The 24572-nt window shown below is 42.2% G+C and overlaps 1 protein-coding gene across 4 annotated transcripts in view; it reads right to left on the reverse strand.

The window, feature by feature from the left end:
• The window catches only part of LOC138259341 (cyclin-dependent kinase-like 1), a 231599-nt gene that overhangs the window by 136840 nt on the left and 70187 nt on the right, over positions 1-24572 (reverse strand). For all 4 annotated transcript variants that reach the window (XM_069206992.1, XM_069206991.1, XM_069206990.1 and 1 more), the window contains exon 4: positions 18164-18236. In XM_069206992.1, coding sequence (XP_069063093.1) covers positions 18164-18236 — 73 coding nt within the window. The remainder of the gene's footprint in view (positions 1-18163; positions 18237-24572) is intronic.

Below are 24572 nucleotides of genomic sequence, written 5' to 3' on the forward strand. Positions count from 1 at the left end.
AAAGCCAGCGAAGAAGGGGGTGGACAAAAGGGAAGGGGAGCACCATGGGGGAGACCAACCTTACTGGACAGTGGTGGGCTAACGTATTTGTAATATTGTCCAATATTGAAATATAGGTCCTTATTTTTAAGACATAAAATTGCCAAGGGCGTGCCAGATCAATTGCAATGGAAAATAGAACTGGGGGATCGACATGTTCCTATGAGTACTTCTAAGGCAATTGACCCCAGTCCACCATGTGTGGAAGGAGACGTTATTTGAAGCTTTCCATTCTAGAAGAATGACTTTTACGGCAGTAGTCAACAATAAGTCCAGTAAAGCCATATCTTTGTCAGGTAAATCCAAAGAAGGGGTCAGTGCACGAGAGCTCAACATTATAACAGGTGGCATTAATGGGAAGGAAAGCTAAAAAGTCATAGAGTCGTTCATGAACTTTAGCCCAATACCTAGAGAGAAGCTTGCATGATAGAAACATATGATCAGGGTTCCCAGTGGCATTTTTACAGGACCAGCAGAGATCAAAGTCAATTAGGTTTAGCTTGAACATTTTAGCAGGTGTCCAGTATAGAAAATGTGCAATATAAAAACATGTTTGAGATAGTGAAGGAATCAATGTATTGCTAAGGAGACTGCTAAGCATATGAGCCCAATTGGATTCTGGAATTGGAGGGAGATTCAGTGTCTGAAGATACTTAGACCACCGTTTTTGGATCAGAGAATGGGATGAAACCAATATGTTATGTAGATCTTTATAGATTGTAGATGCTACATAACCGCCTCTGCTCGCCAATTGAAGAAATGGACAAAGACTTGAGGGAGACAATGGGCCCAGTTTGGACAGAAAACTGTACAAGTCCATATTAGATAGAGACTATTTCTTTTAGAGTAAAGCAAAGGTTAGAGGAATCCCACCCTCCAACAGATCAGATACTACATTAATACCTTTAGTAGCCCAAACTGGGCCCACTTCAGTTGAGACCATGGTTTTTGTTTTGGGATTATTCTATAGGGAGAGAGCTGAGGAGTTAGAAATAGTATGGGGGCAAGGATTTATCTACCATCTTAAGACCTCAAATAGTATGAAGGAAGGTACGAATAGAATGAGCCGTGTCAAGAGTTTCATTGTTAGTGCAGCAAGCAAAGCATAACGTGAAATGAGGTGTGGTTCTATCGGAATCCAAGGGCCTGTTGCCTCTATCTGATTATCAAACCATTGAGCACCACAAGTGACTAGAAAGGCGGTTTGGTAATTAAACCAGCTGGGGAGACCACATTCACCCATTGAGCGAGGCTACCCTGGCTTCTTAAGGCTCATTCTGGGTTTTTTGTTATTCCAGAGGAAGCCTGAGAAAAAATTATGAACTGTTGAGACAATATTTGGAGATAATCATACAGGAAGCATCAGAGCCAAAAAGTTCACAAGAGGGGTAATCATAATTTTAAGAGTTTCTAACCTATCCTGCCAAGATATAAGCTTTGGGGACTAAGAAGTCAGAATGGGCCTGATTCACAAAGGTAAACTTAGATGTTTGGTCTAAACTTAGATCAAACATCTCAATTTAGGACTTTGGAAATTCACAAAGGCCGTTTACCAGTAGTAACTTTATGTCTGCACTCGGGCGGACACCTTGGGTTCCAAAGAGTTTGGCAGAATAAGCACACAACACAGACAACACAGGCCCAGAAAGCAGTGCATTTCTTGGACAATGCAAACACAGGACTGTTTTATTAAAGAAAGAAGGGGCTTCTGCTAAGAACAGGCCAAAAGTTGGGGGAGCTCGTTGGGTCAAAGGAGGCTTGAATGCTCAAAGTCCTCGTTTTGTAGTTTATTTCACTAGAGACACTGGATGCTACACAAGGTTTATGTGACATTGTATAAAGCCCAATTCCTCACTGATGAGGGTGTTTGGTCAGGATTCTCCCAGGCCCGGTGGATACAGGGTCGTTTCAGTGGTAGCACAAACTACTTTTAGCCCTATCTCAACTGCCAGGTCAGATATTTACAATCAATGTTCTTCCTACAAAGGAGAAGGGGAGGGGAGGATGTTTCAGAGCTGACAGAGGACAAACAAGGGGAGGGAGGGATGAATGTAAGACTGTTTTTATTCATCTTGTGAAAGGAGGAGGAAGATAAGCCTATTTTGTTCAGGAATGGTATTTTATTTCAAGCAATCTTTAGGTTCTACAAACAGCCCAGGGTTCCCAGCTAGATTTGTATGCCTCACCAGTGCAGGCAAGGCTCCCTGCTCCAATTAATATGTTCCCAGAAGGGTTCAAAGTTAATTTCTTTGGAGGTATAGGATTAGCTCTCAGATCTCAACCAGTTTATACTTTATAGTTATTTCAAGATGGAGACGATAGTCAGTCTCAGTGATATCCTCCTTCCTAGGGATCGGATGAGACTGGATATAAAAGACACCTATTTAGCAATACCAATTTCTCACAATCATAAGAAGTATCTCTAGTTTCTCTGGAAGGAACAGATGTGTAGGTTTGGGTCCCTATCATTTGTCTACCCGCCGCTCCTTGGTCTTTTATCCAGCTGTTAAAACAGGTGACCACTGTTCTCTGGTTCTAATGGGTGAGGATGGTGGTGTACTTGGACAATATGAGATTCTTAGGTTCAAAGAAGGATCTTTTGCTAAGACAGTTGAAGGGGGCAATAGACCTGACCCAGAGACTAGGGTTTACCATAAATATACAGAAAAGAAGGCTTGGTACCTTCAAGAAGGGTGGATATTTTGGGGCTCCTTGTAGATTCAAGAAAAGGGGTACTCCCAGGTTCAAAGCTAACACTGATCAGAAAGGAATTGAGGATGGTTTGGCCCAGCCACAGATTTACCACCGGCACTTGGCGAGGATGGTGGGTCTTCTCTCATCTTCTTTTGAGGTGATCCCTCAAGGACCGCTTTATTGCAGGATGCTGCAGTAACTGAAGATAAGGCATTCACAAACGGGCTTTGAATACTCAGAGATGATTCCTTTAGACCCAGAAGGAAGGGAATAAGTAAGTTGGTAGTTAAGGCACATAGAGGCCTGAACAGATCAGCCAGTTTTCCTACATACCCAGATATAGTATTGTAATCAGATGTGAGTCTTTTGTGAAGGGGAGGCAAGTGTGACACCTTCTTGACTGGGTAATGATGTTGCAAAGAGGAGTCACCAATGCACATATATTATTTATAGCTGCTTTCAGGCTCTTTTGCAATCCAGAGCTTAGTTAAAGGCAGGGTAAGATGTGCAGTAGTCCTTTGCATTTGCAATCTGACTTCTGTCAAGTACATAAATAAGTTGGGGGAACTAGGCTTAAGCCCCTAGCAGAGTTGGCTAAGGTATTCTGGGGAGTTTTGTCTCCATCAGGGGATACCGCTGCTAGAGCAGAACCTGCCAGGGCCATCAAAGGGTTGTGGATTGGTACTCAAGTACCCACTGCAAAAGCAGTAAATGGGAGTGTGGATTGACCATTTCCCAAAACTTTGTACAATGGGCTCCATTCAAGATAGATCTGTTTGTGTCCAGGCTGACAGCTCAGCTGACGAAATCCTTCAGCTGGAGACTGACCCCAGAAGCTTTAGCAAAGGACACTTTTCTTAGGATTAGTCAGGTGGAAAATACTATGAAATCTACCCCTTGACATTATTTTCAGGAGATAGCGAAGGTCTCAGCCTTGGTATCCTGCTCGGAGATGTTGGCGGATTGTCCGATCCTACTACTAGTCTTCCCACAAGTTCTAGGAGCCCTTCAGTGAAAGTCACAATCTTGTCCTACAGCGCAGACTGACCCTAGTGCCATGAAACTTTTCAGGGTTTTCACAGACATGACAAGACATTTGGAATCTGCTTCTGGGTATACAAAGCCTTTATGGAGATCAGACTAGGGAGTATGTAGTGAATGGTAGGTGAATGGGGTACTGATCCTGTTTCATCAAGTGTCGCAGGCTATTAGATTTCCTGCCATCTTTAGGGGCTGGGCAAAAGTCATATATTACGATTGATGGATACAGATCAGCACTTTCAGCAAGGCATCAAAAGGTTGATGGAAAGACAGTTGGGGAGCCCCAGTTAGCTTGTAGGATTTTGAAGGTGATCAGACACATGACTCCTCCGAGACCTATGTACTCCACCAAATACAAATGGTTGCAATCCTTCTTTGCTGGCTGGGAGCAGGATTATGGGAAATGTAGTGTCTTTTGAAAGTGCTACAATATAAAGAACAGGTAAAGAGACTCCATAATATTTGTCTCCTTTGCCGTTGTTAAAATCAGGACTCTTTTTCACCAAATTGTCTTTTCTTGTTACATAATTTTGTCAACCTTGTCAAAATACAATGGTCCTCCATTGCTGCATAATTTCAGTGGTTCTGCTTATGAGGTGCATAATATCTTTCAAGTGGATTTAGAGTTCTCCTTGCACATTGTGAGAGAATGTTTTAAATTAATGTTAGCATTCTCTAGTTCGAGTCTTTGTGATCTTTCCAGAGAGTCTGTCATACAAAATTTAAAGCTAGATTGAACTTGCCCATTGTCTCATGATATAAGGAGGGTGAAATGAGGTCAGCATGAGAAGCAGATATAGAAGGGAATTTAAGTCATGCATAATCAGCCCATGATACATAACAAGTATACAGGTGATCTTGTGTATGGTCACCGCTACTTTCATTTTTAAAATAACCTTGATCTTTAAAAATCCCATTACTATAAACCCTAAATAAAGAGGGTACTGTAACTTCCAGTGAAAAGGCAGTCCAGGACTGGCTGAGCTCATATTATTGGACATGGAGGAGCAAGATTTACTTTCAAGTACAGGAGGAGCAGAACAAATTCAGCAAGGTATAATGTCCTTGCATGGAAGGAAAGCTGTAGAGCAAAATGGTTTTACACAATTGAGATTTGTAAATTCTTTTTAGATTAGCAGATCCCCCGCTTGACATTTTTTACCTGACAGTAAGGGGATGTATCTGTATTCATCCATTAAATATTTTAGTGGCCTTATCTAAACTGTATAAAAATATTGCAAGGAGGGTCTTAAGGACTTATTGTTTTGCTTAACATTGATTATTATAAAATATGAATGAAAATCTAGCTAGGTGAGTAGTGAAGGTGAAGTATTGGAAATCTAGTGCCAATCCAGCTTATACCTAGATGGCAGGAACAGCTGTTAGTAGAAATAATTGATTATACAAATGATGATCTGACATCTGTAAGAATGTATCTTGATCTCAAAAGGGTATCTGACCCCGGACAAGCAGATTTCACTCCCAATTTAAGGCATGTAGTAGAATTGGTGACAAATGAAAAATATGCAGGAACTGTGTTGATAGAACACAAGGCCCTTTGGGATGCTCTACCTCACTCCTGTTACTTGCATTTTACACAGATCCACTAGCCAATAGGATAATAAATAGCACTGAAGTGCATGGTTTGATTCCTTGGATATCATATGAAACTGGATTATATTCCAGTGACAAAGTTTTGTGTTTACAAGGACAAAAGAGAAACACCACGTAGGAAACAACAGATTAATTTTCAGTGGTTTCAGGTTATCACTTGAACAGTTGAATGTTACAAAAACAGATTTCATTCAACTGTATATGAAGAGAAGGGATGTGTCAGAAGAACTACTGAGGCTCGCCTCATAAGTCACAGAAACAATATTTAGGTGTCTATGTTACACAGAATTTTCAGGATTTCTTTTGATTGAGCTATCGGCCAATGATACGCATGATGGAGTAACAGTTTCTACTAAGGAAAAAGCAGCACTTGACCATTATTGGTCAAATAATTTTGGTTGCCCACGTTTACACTTGTGATTCATCTCTCCTCTAAGGTATTCACGAAATTAAACAGCTTGATCTCTAGCTTTATTTGGAAGGGCAAGTGAAGACATGAGACTGAGAAGGCAGTGCCACTTGTTGAGGGGAAATGGATGTAACTACCTGACTTTGATAAATATAGGGTTCTTGCTGTACTTTATATCTGGGGCTTGAGGGCACAGGAATGAATGAAAATCATCACTATTCCGGCTTATTTTTAAACACAAATTAAAATCCACATATGGAATTTTTGGTCCAATTCCATAACACAAATTGCACACACAAAATAAAGTCTAGCTTGATAAGAGAACTGGGTTCAGTTTGGCAGGACTTTAGATATCGGTTTATGATACCTTAGATACAAATATTAAGATTCCAGTAGAAATATCAAATGCACATAACAAAAAATGGGAATACTGTGGAGTTTACCGGATGAGGCATATAATGAATTTGAGAGCATAAAATGCCTTATGGTATTTCAAGATGTTTTGGAATTCTTCACCCTGGTTACTTTGTTCACCTATTTACAGCACTGTAGTTCCACAGAAACACTGGATAGGATTCAGAACGCCAGAGATTGTGAAGGAAATGTTTTGAAAGAAGCAACGATCTTCCAGATACATTGTATTCTAAATACGTCACAGCAGATTTATTATGAGGATAGTATAAAGATGTGGCGATTTTAATGCCTGCTTAAGATTGGAAGGATTATGTTAATCAATACACAGAGTAACTCAAAGACACTCGCAGCTTTCCAATGAAGGAACCAGGGATGTGCCCTTTTTGCTTGCTCCTTTATGAAGTTGAGTTAAAAAATATACGCAGTAAGTCACATTACACGTAGCCTCTGCAGTGACAGCATTAGCCAAATGAGCTGTCATATACAGAAGTGCATTTCCCACTGATTAACTTTCATTTATGTTTCACATAAGGTGTGTGCATTATATTTTAGGAGCATTTACCAGGAGATGCTAAATCAACAAAATAGTTGCAGAATATGTTGTTATTTTTAAGCCACGTCTGAATAAATATAGGCTACCAAGAAAATCCATTTGCACTAGTTGGTCTGATAAACTTAATCCCAGGCCTATTTGAAGGTTTCATCATATTAATTAAAAAGATTGTGCTGGAAATGCACAATTGTCCAGATTTAAAAAAAAAAAAAAAAGAAAATCAGAGACTGAACCCCCTGAACTCCACTTGGGACACTCATGCCAACTTGCTGTGCTCGTTCACCCAAACAAATTGGTGGTTTAGTCTTACACTCCACCACTTTGAACGTTCACCAGCCATCACTGCTCAGAGATCCAATTTAAGGTCCTTCCAGAGCACAGAGAAATGATGAAAGGTAAACTAGATAATTTTGTTCATGCTGTCATTTTAAGAGGTGGTACATGAGTGCATATATTTTGCGGCTGTTATGTTTAAAAGCTTTCTGTCCAAGTTATGATATTTACAGCAATAAGTAGAGAAGAGAAAAAGCCCATACTTCTATAGCTCTGCTATGGGCAACCTGCAGAAGTATATGGGGAAAAAGATAAACAGGACGTAATCTCTGCATTCCCATTAGCTGCAAGAACATTGGCTGATAAGAAATGATATGTGGGTCGGACCTCTCTCACCCTCAATGGCAGGCGTATCTTTTGGAGGTTAACATGGGCATCAATTCACCAAAATGCCAGGGGTAGCGGAAGTGACAACACACCATTTGACCTTTACTGTGACTCACACATGCTTATACATACACACACATTCACACAATCTGCCTCACATAAACACACTCTCACCCGCAATGTCCCAGTACACCGTCTTTTACAGTGGCTAAATCAGACATTCCCAACATTTCTTAAAAGGGATGCTATTCATTTGATGGGCAGTATCCGCTATGCATTCGTGGTGTGGTTTCAGATCTACTGAGAAGAAATCCTGTGTTTATGAGGCACTTTCTGAAAGTTTTAGAATGCCTTGAACACCTTTAGTGGGGAATTATAAACATGTATAGCAAGGAATGTCTGTATTTGACATTGTCACCTGCATGAAGCCTCACATTGTCATTTCATATATTGGCCAACAAAGGACATGCCAATTGCTGTAAAGACCAGAAATGTAAATGAACACCTGTTCTGTTACCTACTGAGGACTCCATAGGTCATCACTTCTGATAAGGGCTGTAGCAATGAAGTGTCTTGTTATGGTAAGAATGGTTGAAAGGTGGAAAGACGGGGAATGTAAGCAAAAACACATAAAATGCAAGGGAAAAAGTGAATGAAACAGAAGAATCATGCTATGAGTCAGTGAAACAAAACTAAAAAATATTCAATATCTCATGCTGTTTATGAACTTTAAATGACATTCCCAAGCCCCTCTCATTGCTCCAGCCTGGCAGCTTAGTGCCAACTGATCTCCCAGGTGGCAGTGGGCCAGATATCTCTCTCCAGTAGTGGCAGCTCACATGGATGACGGGAGGGATGCTAGTCCCTCTACCCTCTCCTTCACCCATGAAAGTAGTCTGACTGGTTATACACGAGTTAGAATGAGGGCCAGGTTACTGAGATGAAGTAAGAAGGAAAAGACAATGTCTAAGGAGAGGTTGCATGTCAGCATTCATAGACCAAACATACTGACTTTCCAAAATATGGTGGCCAAAATATCAACTGTAGACTTCAAAGCTCCATTAAGTGGTCGAGCCCCTACAACGCACAACTATTCACAGACACTCACGTAAGACACTCAACCTCCATTAGTGGCCAAGTCCTTACTACACGCAGCCTTTACCCTCGATAGTGATGTCATCAATGCTGTAATTTGAGATGTCATTGGTTATGTCGACAATTATGTCACTGAACATATCGTGAGTGATGTAATATGTGAGGTCATACGCAGTACATGGCAGGGTGCAAGGTATAGTTAGCTCACTGTACTATAACTGGTGAATTTCAGTGGTTTTGTTTGGTTTAAAATGTAACACTATGACTTACATTGCCACCTAACTATAACGTCCCTTTAACCTTTGTTTTTTTCAGTGAATTTCTAAAGTTTCTTTTTAATGTATATTTATGTCTATATCTAACTTTATTATCTATTTAACATTTGGTTTTTACAGTTAAAACGTTCTAAGGATAATTTTAACATAAAATAAGATCTTATTACAAGTAATAAGTCCACAATTGTCTCCTAATTGAGAACAGATACCCAACTATAGCACTTGTCACTCTCAGGGTAGCTAAATAAAGCAGTCCCAGGCCAACTCAGGGTAGGTGTTCTTGGCTAACAATACTGATGTGCTGGCAGGCAACAACAGAACACTATACATTTGTGTCCACTCAGTGCTTTGTCTTGTAAAAAGGAAAATTAAATTTTTTACAAACACATTACAAAATAGTATGTGTTAAATATATAGAACTACCTTTGGTGACACCCTCAAATCACATTTAACCCCACGTGGGAAATCACCCCCATAAAAACAGTCCCCCCGTCCCCCCCCCCACCTATACCAGATGTAAAATGAAAACATAAGGGGAAGGTAATTGTAAATAAAACCTTTAGTGACAATTTGCAAATCAAGATCCATAAAAGATATTTTGGTCCACAGCTATATGGACACACAGAAGGGGCAAGAGAGCTGGTTGAAAGAACAACATGGGTTCTTCAAATGTGGGAAATGCAAAGCTTGTAAGGGGAGTAAGAACAGAAACACCTACCCACTACCTACTGGTAAGACAGGATGGATCGGTAACTTCACCACCTGCAGAGCTGACTACTCTATATATGTTCTGGTATGTCCTTGTGTTCTCCAATATGTAGGCAGCATTATATTTCCTGTAAAGAAGAGGATTTTAGAACACCTAAGGGCCATTAGGAATTGTGACCAAAAGTATCCTGTGGGTAGACACTGGTATAAAAGAGCATGATCAGAATGCTGACGCATTGACTTTTTATGGGTTTGACAGGGTTGTTCTCTCAATAAGAGGAAGCAACAGAGAAAGAAAACTGAGGCTCCTTGAATCTGAATACATAATACGCCTTAACAGCAGGACACCTGGAAGTTTAAACTTGGAAAAATAATTTTTTGTGCACAATGGATGAACTGAATTGAGGAACAGTGAGCCTTTGTAGTGGTAAATTAGCTTTTCTTATCGTCTGCGTACCAATGGTGATGTTATGTCCAATTTTCTCTATGATTTACCTCATGCATGTTTCGCCTGTCTTTTGCATTGTCCCTTTTTTAAATAGAAGTGATCTGATTCCAATGTATATATTTATTACACCATATGTACAGACAGCCCTGGTGTGGGTAGGAATGATTTGTGCACGTGGTTGATGATAATAGAGGTTAGGGGTGTTTTCCTTTTTATGTGTATTTTTTACATACTTTTCCTTTTAGCTCATGTGTCTAATCTTCACCCCCAATTGGCATGAAGGCTGGTTTTGACCGTATATTACATTCGTTATGGACACTTGACTCAGATTGTCTGCTTATTTTCTTCCTTCATCTTATTTACTTTTCTTTTGAGAAGATATTTGAGATACGTATATTCAGTATGGCCACTTGGCATGGATTGCCTTTCAGGAGGATATTTAAAATGATTCAGCCTTCTTTCCCTTTAGTAACAATATTGTTCTTGAATGGGTAAATTGCAGCCAGCAGTCTCAGTTAACAAGCATCTTTTACTGCTGACATTTTCGTTATGAACAACAATGTTCATTAGTTTCATATCAGGCAGTAACAATGGTTGTCCATACATTAGTGTGATAAATCTATGATAAGCTGTGATTTCAAAGAATCATGCAGTGCAAATTCTGGATTGTGATGCTTGCTTTATATGTTTATGTTTGATTTCAGCATCATATCACATTGGATATCAGTTTGCTTGATCAATTATGGAAGGACTATGATTTAAAGTCTTTCTTTCACAGACGGATGGGAATGAAGAAAAATGAAGGTCTTTTTTCCATTTCTTTATGTTTGCTTTGTGCTTTTTAAAGAGAAATGGTGCACAAACCTGTGTATTGGGCCGTGAAAAAGATACTTGTGATCGAAAGGCGTTGCTGAGAATAAAATTCTTTGAACTCAGCTCCAGATGAAAGTATTTCGTGTCTTGCAGTTGAGACACTTCTTTGTTGCTATTTACATATGTGTGTGTGTGTATAATTTACCTACGCACTATGGGCCGGATGTAGGAAAGGATTTGCGCCTCGCAAAAGGCGAAAAACGCCATTTGCGAGGCGCAAAAGCCTCTCCGCGATGCAGAAATGCATTTTGCGAGTCGGATCCGACTCGCAAAATGCATTTCCGACTCGCAAATAGGAAGGGGTGTTCCCTTCCTATTTGTGACTCGCAACGCTATGCAATTTCATTTGCGACCGCGAAAGCGGTCGCTAATGAAATCGCAGTTACCATCCACTTGAAGTGGATGGTAACCCAGTCGCAAACGGGAAGGGGTCCCCATGGGACCCCTTCCCCTTTGTGAATGGAAACTAAAATATTTTTTCAGAGCAGGCAGTGGTCCAATGGACCACTGCCTGCTCTGAAAAAAAACGAATCTAAAGGTTTCGGTATTTTTTCTTTAAGGAAAACGGGCTGCAGATGGAAAAAAAAAAAAATTGCTTTATTAAAAAGCAGTCACGGACATGGTGGTCTGCTGTCTCCAGCAGGCCACCATCCCCGTGAGTGCCCATACTCGCAATAGGGTCGCAAACTGCGACCCACCTCATTAATATTAATGAGGTGGGTCTTTGCGACCCCATTGCGAGTTGAGACACCTTTCTGCACGGCAAATTGCGACTTGCAATTTGCGAGTCGCACGGACTCGCAAATTGCAAGTAGCAATTTGCTTTTTTCCTACATCTGGCCCTATATTGTCTATAAAGGTGAAAAATATTTGTATATATATATATATATATATATATATATATATATATATATATATATATATATATATATTCTTCCTGGTGATAGGATATTGTTAGGACCAACATTTCCCATAAACAAAGCTTTTTTTGTTTTGCTAATAACTTCAGCGCCGTTTGACGGACCTTCACAAAATTACTGTGCTAGTTACTCTAGCTGCTGTCTGGAAAGTTTCAGGGTGATTCATCAAACGGGAGCTGAGAAAATTGGGGGGCGGGTGCCAAATGCTTTTCCCCCATTCTATGTCTATGGAGATTTTGCAATCTTTAAACAAACTATAGCCCAAATCGCTGAACGGAATTACACAAAGGTTGGCAGGAAGGTAGATCCTGGTCCACATATTGTGCTTTTTGTGATTTGTTGTAAATCTATTCTGTAGTTTCAGAGTTACTCAAGTGAAAAAATAGATAGCTAGGGGCCACAGACCCTTTGCGGATCCGTGGGTACCAGCAGGGGATCCACAGGTACCCTCGGTTCCATAGCCCAATAGGAAAAAAAACAAAAAAAGCTCAACCATTCGCACACCATAACCCGCCGCCTCCCCTACATGCATGAGCAAAGGCCGTGTGCAGGGTGGGGTTGGATGCATGTGGGGGGGTTGGCTACAGTGCCTGACCTGCGGCCAACCCTCGCTGAGCATGACCAAAGACCTGCTGAGAGGTGGTTGTATTAATATACAGTAATTATACATTACTTTATATTAAACAAACATACACATTTACTGAAAAAACAAAGGTTACAGGGACGTTATAGTTAAGTTCATATTTTACCAACACAAAACCATAAACAGTCAGCAGTTATAGTTATAATTATAGTTATTTTTATATGAAGAAACTATAACTCGTGCTGGAAAGTAACTTTAGGCGCGTGCTCTCACCATGCACAATTTTCTACTCAATAATGTTACTGCAAATATTACAATGATGTTATCAATGATGTTATCAAAGAGGTCATGAGTATTTTAATATGTGGTGTAAATAGCAGTGCATGGCGAGGGCACGAGTTAAAGTTACCTTAGGGCACAAGTTATAGTTACTTGGGATAACCATAACTATAATTGCTGAATTTCTATGGCTTTGTGTGTGTGAATTTAGAACCTAACTATAACATCCCTGTAACCTTTGCTTTTTCAAGTGAATTTCCCTGTTTTTTTTTATTCTATTTCCTAACTCTAACATCCCTGTAAAGTCCCCTGTAACTTTTGTTTTTTTTTAGTGAACCTTTATGGTTATTTAAAAGTAAATTAATTTCAATTACTTTACGTTAATACAACCACTGCTGTGCATGGCTGGGCCTGACCTGTGGCTAGGCCCTAGACCAAACCCTGCACCATGCATGACATTCGGCATGTGCACTTCGGGGGTTGTCTTTAGGGCCTGGCCACAGTAGCCAGATGTGACTCTGCTGCACTGTGCATCAAAATGTAACTATAACATTGTGCTAGTGTGAAGCTATGAAGTCACTGAATTGAGAGACCATTGCACTTACAACATCGAGAATATGATAGGACCCCCTGGCGGGCCTGAATGCCCCCGGGTTCCCAGCCAGCTCCCTGCCTCCTGCGGGAGCCAGCATTGCAGCACTGCTCCAAGAAGTAGGGTGCTGCTGGAAATGCAGCTCCCTGCGTGGAGGAGTAATACTTTCATCTGTATCCCTGCCCAAGAAGCAGATGAAAACTCCACTTCCAGCAAGTGGCAGAATTTTAATAGCTTTGCTTGCTGGAAGTGGAGTTAGTGTTTGCTTTTCCTTGGCGGCAGCTCTGATAGCTCCCGCCAAGCAAAAGCAAAGAGCTAACTCAGGAGGGTGGGCACCTCTGGAGATAGCACAGAGCTGGTCCTGGGGTGTGGTGGTCCCAGGGCTATTAATAGCTCCAGGAGAGGGGGTGTGTGCCCCCCTCCTTTCTTTTGCTCATGCCGGCTCAGGAGAGGTGGTGGTCCCCGGGGCCATATATGGCCTGGGAAGGGGTCCGCGCAGCCCCCCTCCTAGTTTTAATCAATAGTAATTGGCCCTGTGAAGGTTGTGGTCCCCGGTGCCAGAGGTCCAAGCGGACCCTCTCCTTAATTTCAAATTACCCCCAGGGAGGTGGTGGTAACCGGGGCATATTAAAGCCGCAGGAGGCAGGTCCTTACAGCCTCACCTATATAATGTAATGTAAAGTGCATTTCTAAAGCACAACTGCTACTCCAAGGAGTGTCCTGGTGCTCTGCACATACAGTAAGGCACAGCTGGGAGAAAAACATTAGTCCAGTGTTGTAGGAAGTTGGCTCTGTTTATACTATCTCAAAGTGAGAGATAGTGTGCACAAAGTCCAAGGGTTCCCCTTAGAGGTTGATAGTGGCAAAATTAGATAATTCTAATGCTCTATTTTGTGGTAGTGTAGTCGAGCAGTGGGCATATCAGAGGGTAGTGTTAAGCATTTGTTGAACACACACAGGCAATAAATGAGGAACACACACTCAAAGACTTAACTCCAGGCCAATAGTTTTTATATAGAAAAATATCTGTTCTTAATTTATTTTAGAACCACAAGATTCAAGATTTTAGGTAAGTACATAAAATGCAAGGTACTTCACACAGGTAAGTATGGAACTTTGAATTAAAGCAGTAGTATACACAGTATGGGTTAAAATGGCAATAAGCTATTTAAAAGTGGACACCGTGCAAAAATCAACAGTTCCTGGAGGAGGTAATTTTGGTTAAGTTTCTCAGGTAAGTAAAGCACTTACACAGTCAGTCTCCTGGGCATAGGCAGCCCACTGTTGGGGGTTCAAGGCAAACCCAAAGTCACCGCACCAGCAACACATGGCCGGTCAGGTGCAGAGGCCAAAGGAGGTCCCAAAACACATAGGCACCCATGGGGAACAGGGATGCTCCGGTTCCTGTCTCCTGGCAAATAAGTACCTGCGTCCTCGGGAAGCAGACCAGGGGAGTTTTGTAGAGCACTGAGGGGGACACAAACAGGCACCCAAAACACACCCTGAGCGGCACAGGAGGGACCCGAAGGTCACTTAAGCAATGCAGGCAGTCCACTGGGGGGCTTCTCGGGCCAGCCACCGACTGGGCTAAGAAGAGGGCCACAGGCTGGTCACTCCTGAACTGGAAGGTGTCTCTGCTCGGTCCTGGGGGCTGCAGGTGCAGTGCTTGGTCCAGGCATTAGGTTCCTTGTTACCAGGCAGTCGCGGTTAGGGGAAGCCTCTGGATCCTCTCAGCAGGCGTCGCTGTGGGGATTCAGGGAGGTCGACTCAGGTTACTCACGTCGTTGCAGTCGCCTGGGAGTCCTCTCTGCAGTGTTTGTTCTCTGGAGCTCGAGCCGGGGGCGTCGGGTGCAGAGTGAGAAGTCTCACACTTCCGGCAGGAAGACAGAGTTCTTTCAAAGTTGTAAAAATTTTGCAGTTGGTGAACAGTGCCGCTGTTCTCTGGAGTTTCTTCAGGATTCAGGGCAGTCCTCTGAGTCCTCAGTCTGTGCGGGGCTTTCAGGTCAGCAGTCCTTCTTCTGTGTGCAGGTTGCAGGAATCTGATTTCCTGGGCTCTGGGTCACCCCTAAATATTAAATATAGGGGTGTGTTTAGGTATGGGGGTTAGTTACTGTCCCGGAGGGTGGCTACACCCTCTTTGTGCCTCCTCCCTGAGGGGAGGGTGGCACATCCCTAATCCTATTGGGGGAATGCTCCAATCTCAAGATGGAGGATTGCTAAAGGCAAGAGTCACCTCAGCTCAGGGCACTTTAGGGGCTGTCCTGACTGGTGGGGGCTCCTCCTTGTTTTCCTCATTATCTCCTCCACCCTTGCCGCCAAAAGTGGGGGCAGTGGCTGGAGGGGCGGGCATCTCCGCTAGATGGGATGCCCTGGGGTGCTGTAACAAAAGGCATGAACCTTTGAGGCTCACCGCCAGGTATTACAGTTCCTGCAGGGGGGATGAGAAGCACCTCCACCCAATACAGGCTTTGTTCCTGGCCACAGAGTGACAAAGGCACTCACCCCATGTGGCAAGAAACTCGTCTGGTTGTAGCAGGCTGGCAGAAACTGGTCCGCCTAGCACTAGGAGTTGGACTGGTATTCAGGGGGCATCTCTAAGATGCCCTCTGGGTGTATTTTACAATACATCCCACACTGGCATCAGTGTGCATTTATTGTGCCGAGAAGTTTGATACCAAACTTCCCAGATTTCAGTGTAGCCATTATGGAACTATGGAGTTTGTGTTTGACAAACTCCCAGATCATATACTGTTTATGGCTACCCTGCACTTACAATGTCTATGGTTTTGCTTAGACACTGTAGGGGCATAGTGCTCCTCCACTTATGCCCTCACCTGTGGTATAGTGCACCCTGCCATAGGGCTGTAAGGCCTGCTAGAGGGGTGACTTACCTATGTACCTATGCCACAGGCAGTCAGAGGTGGGCATGGCACTCTGAGGGGAGTGCCATGTCGACTTAGTCATTTTCTCCCCACCAGCACACACAAGCTGTGAGGCAGTGTGCATGTGCTGAGTGAGGGGTCCAAAGGGTGGCATAAGACATGCTGTAGCCCTTAGAGACCTTCCCTGGCAACAGGGCTCTTGGTACCAGGGGTACCATTTACAAGGGACTTATCTGTGTGCCAGGGCTGTGCCAATTGTGGGAACAAAGGTACAGTTTAGGGAAAGAACACTGGTGCTGGGGCCTGCTTAGCAGGGTACCAGCACACTTTCAATCATAACTGGCATCAACAAAAGGCAAAAAGTCAGGGGGTAACAATGCCAAGGAGGCATTTCCTTACAAGTGTAAAGAGACAAGTTTTCAATTTCTTTTGAAATTGGGAAGTGGCTGAGATGGTCCGAAGTACAGCAAGAAGTTTGTTCAAAAGGGAAGCTCCTAAAAAAAATGGACCTACCCCTCATTCTGGAAAGCCGAATCTTAGGGATTTTGGCAATAAAAAGGTTGGCAGAGCGCAGGTGCCTAGGTGGCACGTAAAAGCCAATCCTACCTCTAAGATAACCCGCGCCCGACTGATGAAGTGCCTTATGTATCAAAAGAAAGGTCTTGAAAAAGACTGTCTTCCAGATAGGTAGCCAATGCAGTTCTCTAAGGTGGGAAGAAACATGAGCTCTTAGGGGAAGACCAAGCAAAATACGAGCTGCTGCGTTTTGAATGCCTGCAATCCGTTCATCAAGTAATCCGGCAGTCCTAAATACAGTGCATGTCCACAATCAAATCTAGATACAAATATGGCCTGTACAACCAATTTCCTCATAGGCAGAGTTTGAAAATATAAAAACGTTCTCAAAAAGCGAAGCAGACCGAAACAGGTCCTAACTACTGCATTGACCTGAGACCGAAAAGAGAACTCCTCATCAAACTTGATACCTAGATTATTGACAGCACTTTGCCATATTGGTGGGAGGGCATCTACAGGCCAGAAAGACTGCCAGGGCCCATCAGTTCTTCTCCCGAAGAAGAGTAGCTCCGTCTTCCCACATTACATTTAAGCTAATGGTGAATCATCCATTGAAAGACTGCTGACAGACAGGATCCAACTTTTTTCCCAAGGGAACAATTCTTCCCTGCCCCAGGTGAAAAGTAGTTGGGTGTCACCAACATAAGAGATTGTTTTAGCTTCCCAGGCCTCCGCCAAGAAAGCAAGAGGGGTGAGATAAATATTGAATAGAGTGGGGCTCAAAGCCGAACCTTGCAGTACTCCGACCTGGGGATCACATGACCTGGAAGAAAAAGAAAGACTCCACACCTCTTGACCCCTACCCTCCAGGAAAGAGACGAGCCAGTCCAAGGCTGTCCTACCGAAAATTGGCAGCAGTAATTTCACCATAGGATACAGGCAATGGCAGGTTGACTGCTGGAGACATCTGCTCAAAAGCAGCTTTACTCATGGCAGATACAACTACTTTGGTGAGCAATCTCCCTCACTCTGTCGGAGAAGTCTGAAGGCCTCATTTACAAGAAACTGACACATCGCCATCGATGCGTCAGATTTCTTGGACCTGCTGCACATCTTCTAACGATGCCATGGAAGCACTGCATTACCAATACAGAACTCCATGACGCACGTTTTCACAGATGCGTCAGAAATTCTGACGCATCTGTTGGTGTTAAAGTGACACATTGCTGGAGTTGCGTCGTTAAACTGACAGAACTCCTGCAAGGCAAGGAAAATCTCACTGGAAAAAGCCCAGCCCCCATTAACAAAACCGGCCCCCACACCTCCAGCCTCCTGTGGAAACGCCCAATGCCCCCTATGGCCTGTCCTGCCCTGTTGACTACATTTTGTGGAGAAGCTCCATCATTTTACTTTGTGCAGCTGGCATTGGAGTGAAAAGGGGAGCACCATATGAAATCAGAGGGATACTGGAAAGATATTGTGAGGTGAAGTGCAGTGTGGTGTCAGATGGTCTGCATAAGAAACAGTGATAGAAGGCACAGAGATAATGCAGACATTAGAATACTCACATTCCGCTTATGACAAAAGTTCACGGCCTGGAGTGTTTGCCACATTATATTTTTTACCTGCTCCCCTGGGACCCTGCAAAAAACAAGAAGACAAAGTCTGGCTTATACATGGATAATAGTCACATAAATCAGACTGTTCATACGATTTGGACTGCTAGGATGCACATGGTGTGTGCCAAATATAAATAACAAAGTTGCTGACCCAACAATGACGAGCAGGAAAATCATTTTTGAATTAGTAAATCAAAGTTAACCCAATAGCAACTAATTATTTAAAAAACTTACATCAGACCAAGCAATAGAAGATCGCGTTGTATGTGCTAATCAGGTGGCTAAGAAAACCTAACTGGCAATGAAGGCCTGCTTTCTACAACTCCAATCAATGATGGAATGTCATAATACTCCATCAACCAATCACAGAGTTACACGCCTAGCTTTAGCTCTTGTTGTTTGGCTTTGGTTTCACAGTGGTCATTGTGATGTCACATCACAGTGCCTACCAACCAAAAAACTGCTCAGCAGACACTTTAGGTAACAGTACAGTGATTGTGTTATCGTTTTTCAAAATTAAGCCTCGGAGAGACTGTTTTTCAAAATTAAGCCTCAGAAAGATTTTTTTAAATCCCTGCTGATACCAGCGATCATTTTTTATTAAAATTAATTAACATTCTAGAGTGTATTGCCATTGACATATCTGTCCTTCACTCTCGCTGTGTGCCCTCGCATTTGCTATGTGGGTAAATACGTTGTGGTGCTGCAATTATCTCGGTAATCCCCCGAAGTTTGTTTTTTACAAGTCATGGCCACAGTTAGCACTGTCCGTCTCGTTTTTCCCCTCACATTTTGCTGTGCAGTACCTGGCTACTTTTATGCGTGAACCAACCTCAAAAATCTGAGTTTTTCAGACTGGAAAAGAAGAGAACATGTTCGTCCCATGCGGAAAAATGTAATGCCATTTCCCTTTCCGGCTTGAAACACTGGATTGGAGAGGTACATTTACCTTTGGGGGTTGGAGTTGGTTTGGCTGGGCTGGGTGAGCCGCTGGGAGAGAGTGGGACTGCTCCGTAAAAAAAAACGGTTCTTCCACTGGGAGATTTTATTGGGCACAAATGCCTGACTAGTCAGAATGTGCCTGTGAGCGGGCTGAGAATAAATGATGAAAAATTAAGACCAAACTGAAATGGATTCTTTGTTATGCGAATGACTTTTCCCAAAGCTTGATTTGTCATGCAAAACCGTGATGTAGCCCTTTTCTCCTCCGTCTTCAATCTAAAGCGCTACTGGTGACCCGGGAGTGGTGTTGATTACTTTAGCACTTTGTTGCTCCCCACTGGATCTGGTCAATATGCAAGTTCAATATCAAATAACATTTCACAATTAAAAGTAAAGCATATTGGGCTTCATAAAAAGTGAGAAGTATTAAAGTGAAAAAACATGAAGGTTTATTGAAAAATGGAAGGCATCGCAGAAAGCCAATAAAAGTCACTCAGTTAGTCATTTGTCCTATAAAAGCATGAAGCTCACGATAAATTCAAATCATGAAAAAGCAGAACAGATCATAATGCAGCTCAGTAAACAGGTCAGACCGAAAAGAGTGTTTCCTCCTAAAAATCTGGGGAAGTGAACCCAATATCCTCTGGGTAAAGCCTACTTTCTAGGATAAAATCAAAAAGGCTCTATACATTTTAGTGTGAACATGCATGAGCCAGGAGATCCCACTCAATCAAATTACAGAATGAGTGATAACAGTACAAAATCTAATTTGTCAGCACTGTCTGACAGCTTTTTATAATGCAATTCCCATCCCCAGTGCTCCTGTGACACCCTTTGGTTAATACACATTTTGCTACAAGTCAAGGTTAAGTTCTTATAAGAAATTACATTGCAGTCCTAAAATGCGAGGCCTTAAGAAAGCATTCACTTTGCTAACACAGTATGAAACTGAAGTTTGAGAACAAAGCTTAATGTTGTACATGAAAGAACGACATGGTTTTCAAAACATTGTTTCTATTCAGTGCGTGGTGTGTGGAAGGACAGAAACATGACTGTGTAAGAATAACATAGGAATAAACAGCAACAACCATTTTGAAATCAATGCCTCAATTATTCATGCTAAAGTAAACATAAATTCACAACAAAAGATCTCAAATTCATCAGGTTAATCATGCTGAATTAATATAATTAGGTATTTTCATTAAAACCGCAATACCAGCGGCTCGCCCAAAATTCAGGGGCAAGTGGGAGGAATTAAGTTAAAACTGTCAAAATCTGGAATCAATATGCCTAATGCTGGACACTCCCAGAGTAACCTTAGGTCGCAGTTGTCAGTCGGGAATCTTCAAGAGAAGCAATCTGTACAAAGGCCTGCTTCTTTCAACAAAGACTACAGTCCACTACAGGGAGTGCAGAATTATTAGGCAAATGAGTATTTTGACCACATCATCCTCTTTATGCATGTTGTCTTACTCCAAGCTGTATAGGCTCGAAAGCCTACTACCAATTAAGCATATTAGGTGATGTGCATCTCTGTAATGAGAAGGGGTGTGGTCTAATGACATCAACACCCTATATCAGGTGTGCATAATTATTAGGCAACTTCCTTTCCTTTGGCAAAATGGGTCAAAAGAAGGACTTGACAGGCTCAGAAAAGTCAAAAATAGTGAGATATCTTGCAGAGGGATGCAGCACTCTTAAAATTGCAAAGCTTCTGAAGCGTGATCATCGAACAATCAAGCGTTTCATTCAAAATAGTCAACAGGGTCGCAAGAAGCGTGTGGAAAAACCAAGGCGCAAAATAACTGCCCATGAACTGAGAAAAGTCAAGCGTGCAGCTGCCACGATGCCACTTGCCACCAGTTTGGCCATATTTCAGAGCTGCAACATCACTGGAGTGCCCAAAAGCACAAGGTGTGCAATACTCAGAGACATGGCCAAGGTAAGAAAGGCTGAAAGACGACCACCACTGAACAAGACACACAAGCTGAAACGTCAAGACTGGGCCAAGAAATATCTCAAGACTGATTTTTCTAAGGTTTTATGGACTGATGAAATGAGAGTGAGTCTTGATGGGCCAGATGGATGGGCCCGTGGCTGGATTGGTAAAGGGCAGAGAGCTCCAGTCCGACTCAGACGCCAGCAAGGTGGAGGTGGAGTACTGGTTTGGGCTGGTATCATCAAAGATGAGCTTGTGGGGCCTTTTCGGGTTGAGGATGGAGTCAAGCTCAACTCCCAGTCCTACTGCCAGTTCCTGGAAGACACCTTCTTCAAGCAGTGGTACAGGAAGAAGTCTGCATCCTTCAAGAAAAACATGATTTTCATGCAGGACAATGCTCCATCACACGCGTCCAAGTACTCCACAGCGTGGCTGGCAAGAAAGGGTATAAAAGAAGGAAATCTAATGACATGGCCTCCTTGTTCACCTGATCTGAACCCCATTGAGAACCTGTGGTCCATCATCAAATGTGAGATTTACAAGGAGGGAAAACAGTACACCTCTCTGAACAGTGTCTGGGAGGCTGTGGTTACTGCTGCACGCAATGTTGATGGTGAACAGATCAAAACACTGACAGAATCCATGGATGGCAGGCTTTTGAGTGTCCTTGCAAAGAAAGGTGGCTATATTGGTCACTGATTTTTTTTTGTTTTGTTTTTGAATGTCAGAAATGTATATTTGTGAATGTTGAGATGTTATATTGGTTTCACTGGTAATAATAAATAATTGAAATGGGTATATATTTTTTTTTGTTGAGTTGCCTAATAATTATGCACAGTAATAGTCACCTGCACACACAGATATCCCCCTAACATAGCTAAAACTAAAAACAAACTAAAAACTACTTCCAAAAATATTCAGCTTTGATATTAATGAGTTTTTTGGGTTCATTGAGAACATGGTTGTTGTTCAATAATAAAATTAATCCTCAAAAATACAACTTGCCTAATAATTCTGCACTCCCTGTACTTTATGAATATGAATGGACTTTCCAGATATCTTTGTAGCAGTAGCTTTATTGGGGATAGATTTTCCAAAGCCCTTTTTCATTGGTGTGTATCACCAGTATTCTAATAATGCAAGGTGCCATTTGTCATCATGTCAAACATTGCTGTCCAGTAAGTCTCCTGTTTTTTCCAAGCCCTCTTCTCATCCAAAGACTCTTACCCAAAGGCTTGTTTAACACACTCACAGAAGTATTTGTAGACAGCACGTTCACTTCTGAGGAGTCGCTTTTGCTATTGACAGATAAAAAGGGGCATATAACAGATATTGCCCTGGGGGAAAAACTAGTGTGTGCCCACTTTTTGTACTCTTGAGGCATTATGGTGTAACAGAAGGGGCCACAGAAGCTTGTGCAGCCCCTTCTGTTACACTGATTGCGCTTGCGCACATGTAGCGCCAGTGCTAGCTTCAGAAGACATCCCCTCATTTGAATGGGAGCGTGGCTACTCTGTATTTCACTGAATGTTCTGCCCCCAGGGCAGTGCATTCATTGTAATGGTGCAAACTATCCCTGTTTACGCACGGCAAACTGTTTAAAGGGGCACCATGGCGCAAACAAAGACAGTGCGCCCTGCCACTAATATAGGCCCAAATGCTAATTTCAACTCAACTCAATTGTACTGGTTTATCGACCTCCAAAAAATGAATGACTAAGCGGCTCTGCCAAGATTTGACCATGCAACCATACGTCAAACGCAGAGCATTACACTGGCTGCATTAGGCCACTGAACCAACACACCCAGTTTAATATTCCTAATTTTGTGGTTTCTAATGTTCCCCACGATTGTCTCACCCTGAAGTTTCTCTGTGATTGTACACATAGACTATGATCAGTCTCTGAGACTTTCACCAGACTGCTCCCTTTACCAGACAGAAGAGAATGTTATTAGGGCATCTTGGGAATTGTATGCATTGTGTTGAGGACTTACCATTCTTCTCTGGATCATGGCCTGACTTTGGCAACCTTAGGGTCCTCTAAGAAACCGGTGCCCATAATGCGGTAGGATAACAGGTTGTCAAATAGTGAAGTTTTTTGCTTGTAGATTAGCCAAAGGATGAATTATTGGAAAATACCTACCAAATTCATAGAAGGTGTCAGCTGCCCACTTTAAACCAGAATGTGTTGCCTACGGAACTGCTGGTAGGAAGCTAGTGCTGAGGGGAAATTAGGTTTGCACTGTGCACTCTCTAAGTCAAAATCATAAAAACTACTATAACCTTAAGACAGAAACATAACTTAAGCTATATGAAACACAAAAAGTCTAAGAGGAGGCTGTGTTTAGACCTAAAGTTAAGTTGCCATTTAAGGAGACTTCAGGAGGTATGTCCAGTGCTTATTTTGGGTGGTGGCTGAAGGCAGTGAGCATTAGTACTCATTTTAGGGGGGAAACTTAGTTTTCTTCTTCAGACTTTGATCCAGATCAGGAAACAAAAAGGCAAACAGTGAGGAAGGTAAGAGTAGAAGAAAGAAGGGAGTGAAGCGACAAATGAAGAAAACAGAGATGAATAAGAGCCTACAAGAGTGAGACAAAGAGGGAGGAACTGAACAGTGGGGAAGAAATAGGCACGTGGGAACAGGGAACCAAGACTAGGCAGACTTGTATTCAGTAACTCGAGGATTCAGCAGCATTGGCAGCAAGGGTGGAAATCTGAACTTATCTGTTTTGCAAATTAAGCACTGTTTTTGTTCCACTATAGGTGATCAGACTTCAGGCTATAGAGTGCTACAAGAAAGAATAAATACTTTTATAAACCTCTGTTCACATGCACAGTCAACAGCCCGCTCTGTTTTATTTAACTTTCTGACCTTTGAAGGGTATGATTCAAGGTGGTGAGACTGATCAAAATTTTAACGAGGGCGATTCATGTCTCATTTACCCACTTATCAGCTTATTTTGCTAACGAACAGACGAAGGTCATGTACATAATGGAGATAGTGAACCATGTGCATTTGACCAGTGTAGGAAGTTGGCTCTGTATGCACTATTTCAAAGTAAGGAATAGTATGCACAGAGTCCAAGGGTTCCCCTTCGAGGTAAGATAGTGGCAAAAAGAGATAATTCTAATGCTCTATTTTGTGGTAGTGTGGTCGAGCAGTAGGCTTATCAAAGGAGTAGTGTTAAGCATTTGTTGTACATACACACAGGCAATAAATGAGGAACACACACTCAGAGACAAATCCAGCCAATAGGTTTTGTTATAGAAAAATATATTTTCTTAGTTTATTTTAAGAACCACAGGTTCAAATTCTACATGTAATATCTCATTTGAAAGGTATTGCAGGTAAGTACTTTAGGAACTTTGAATCATTTCATTAGCATGTATACTTTTTACATAAAACACAATAAGCTGTTTTAAAAGTGGACACAGTGCAATTTTCACAGTTCCTGGGGGAGGTAAAGTTATGTTAGT

This window comes from Pleurodeles waltl, chromosome 9 (genome assembly GCF_031143425.1).
Source record: "Pleurodeles waltl isolate 20211129_DDA chromosome 9, aPleWal1.hap1.20221129, whole genome shotgun sequence".
Classification (NCBI taxonomy): domain Eukaryota; kingdom Metazoa; phylum Chordata; class Amphibia; order Caudata; family Salamandridae; genus Pleurodeles; species Pleurodeles waltl.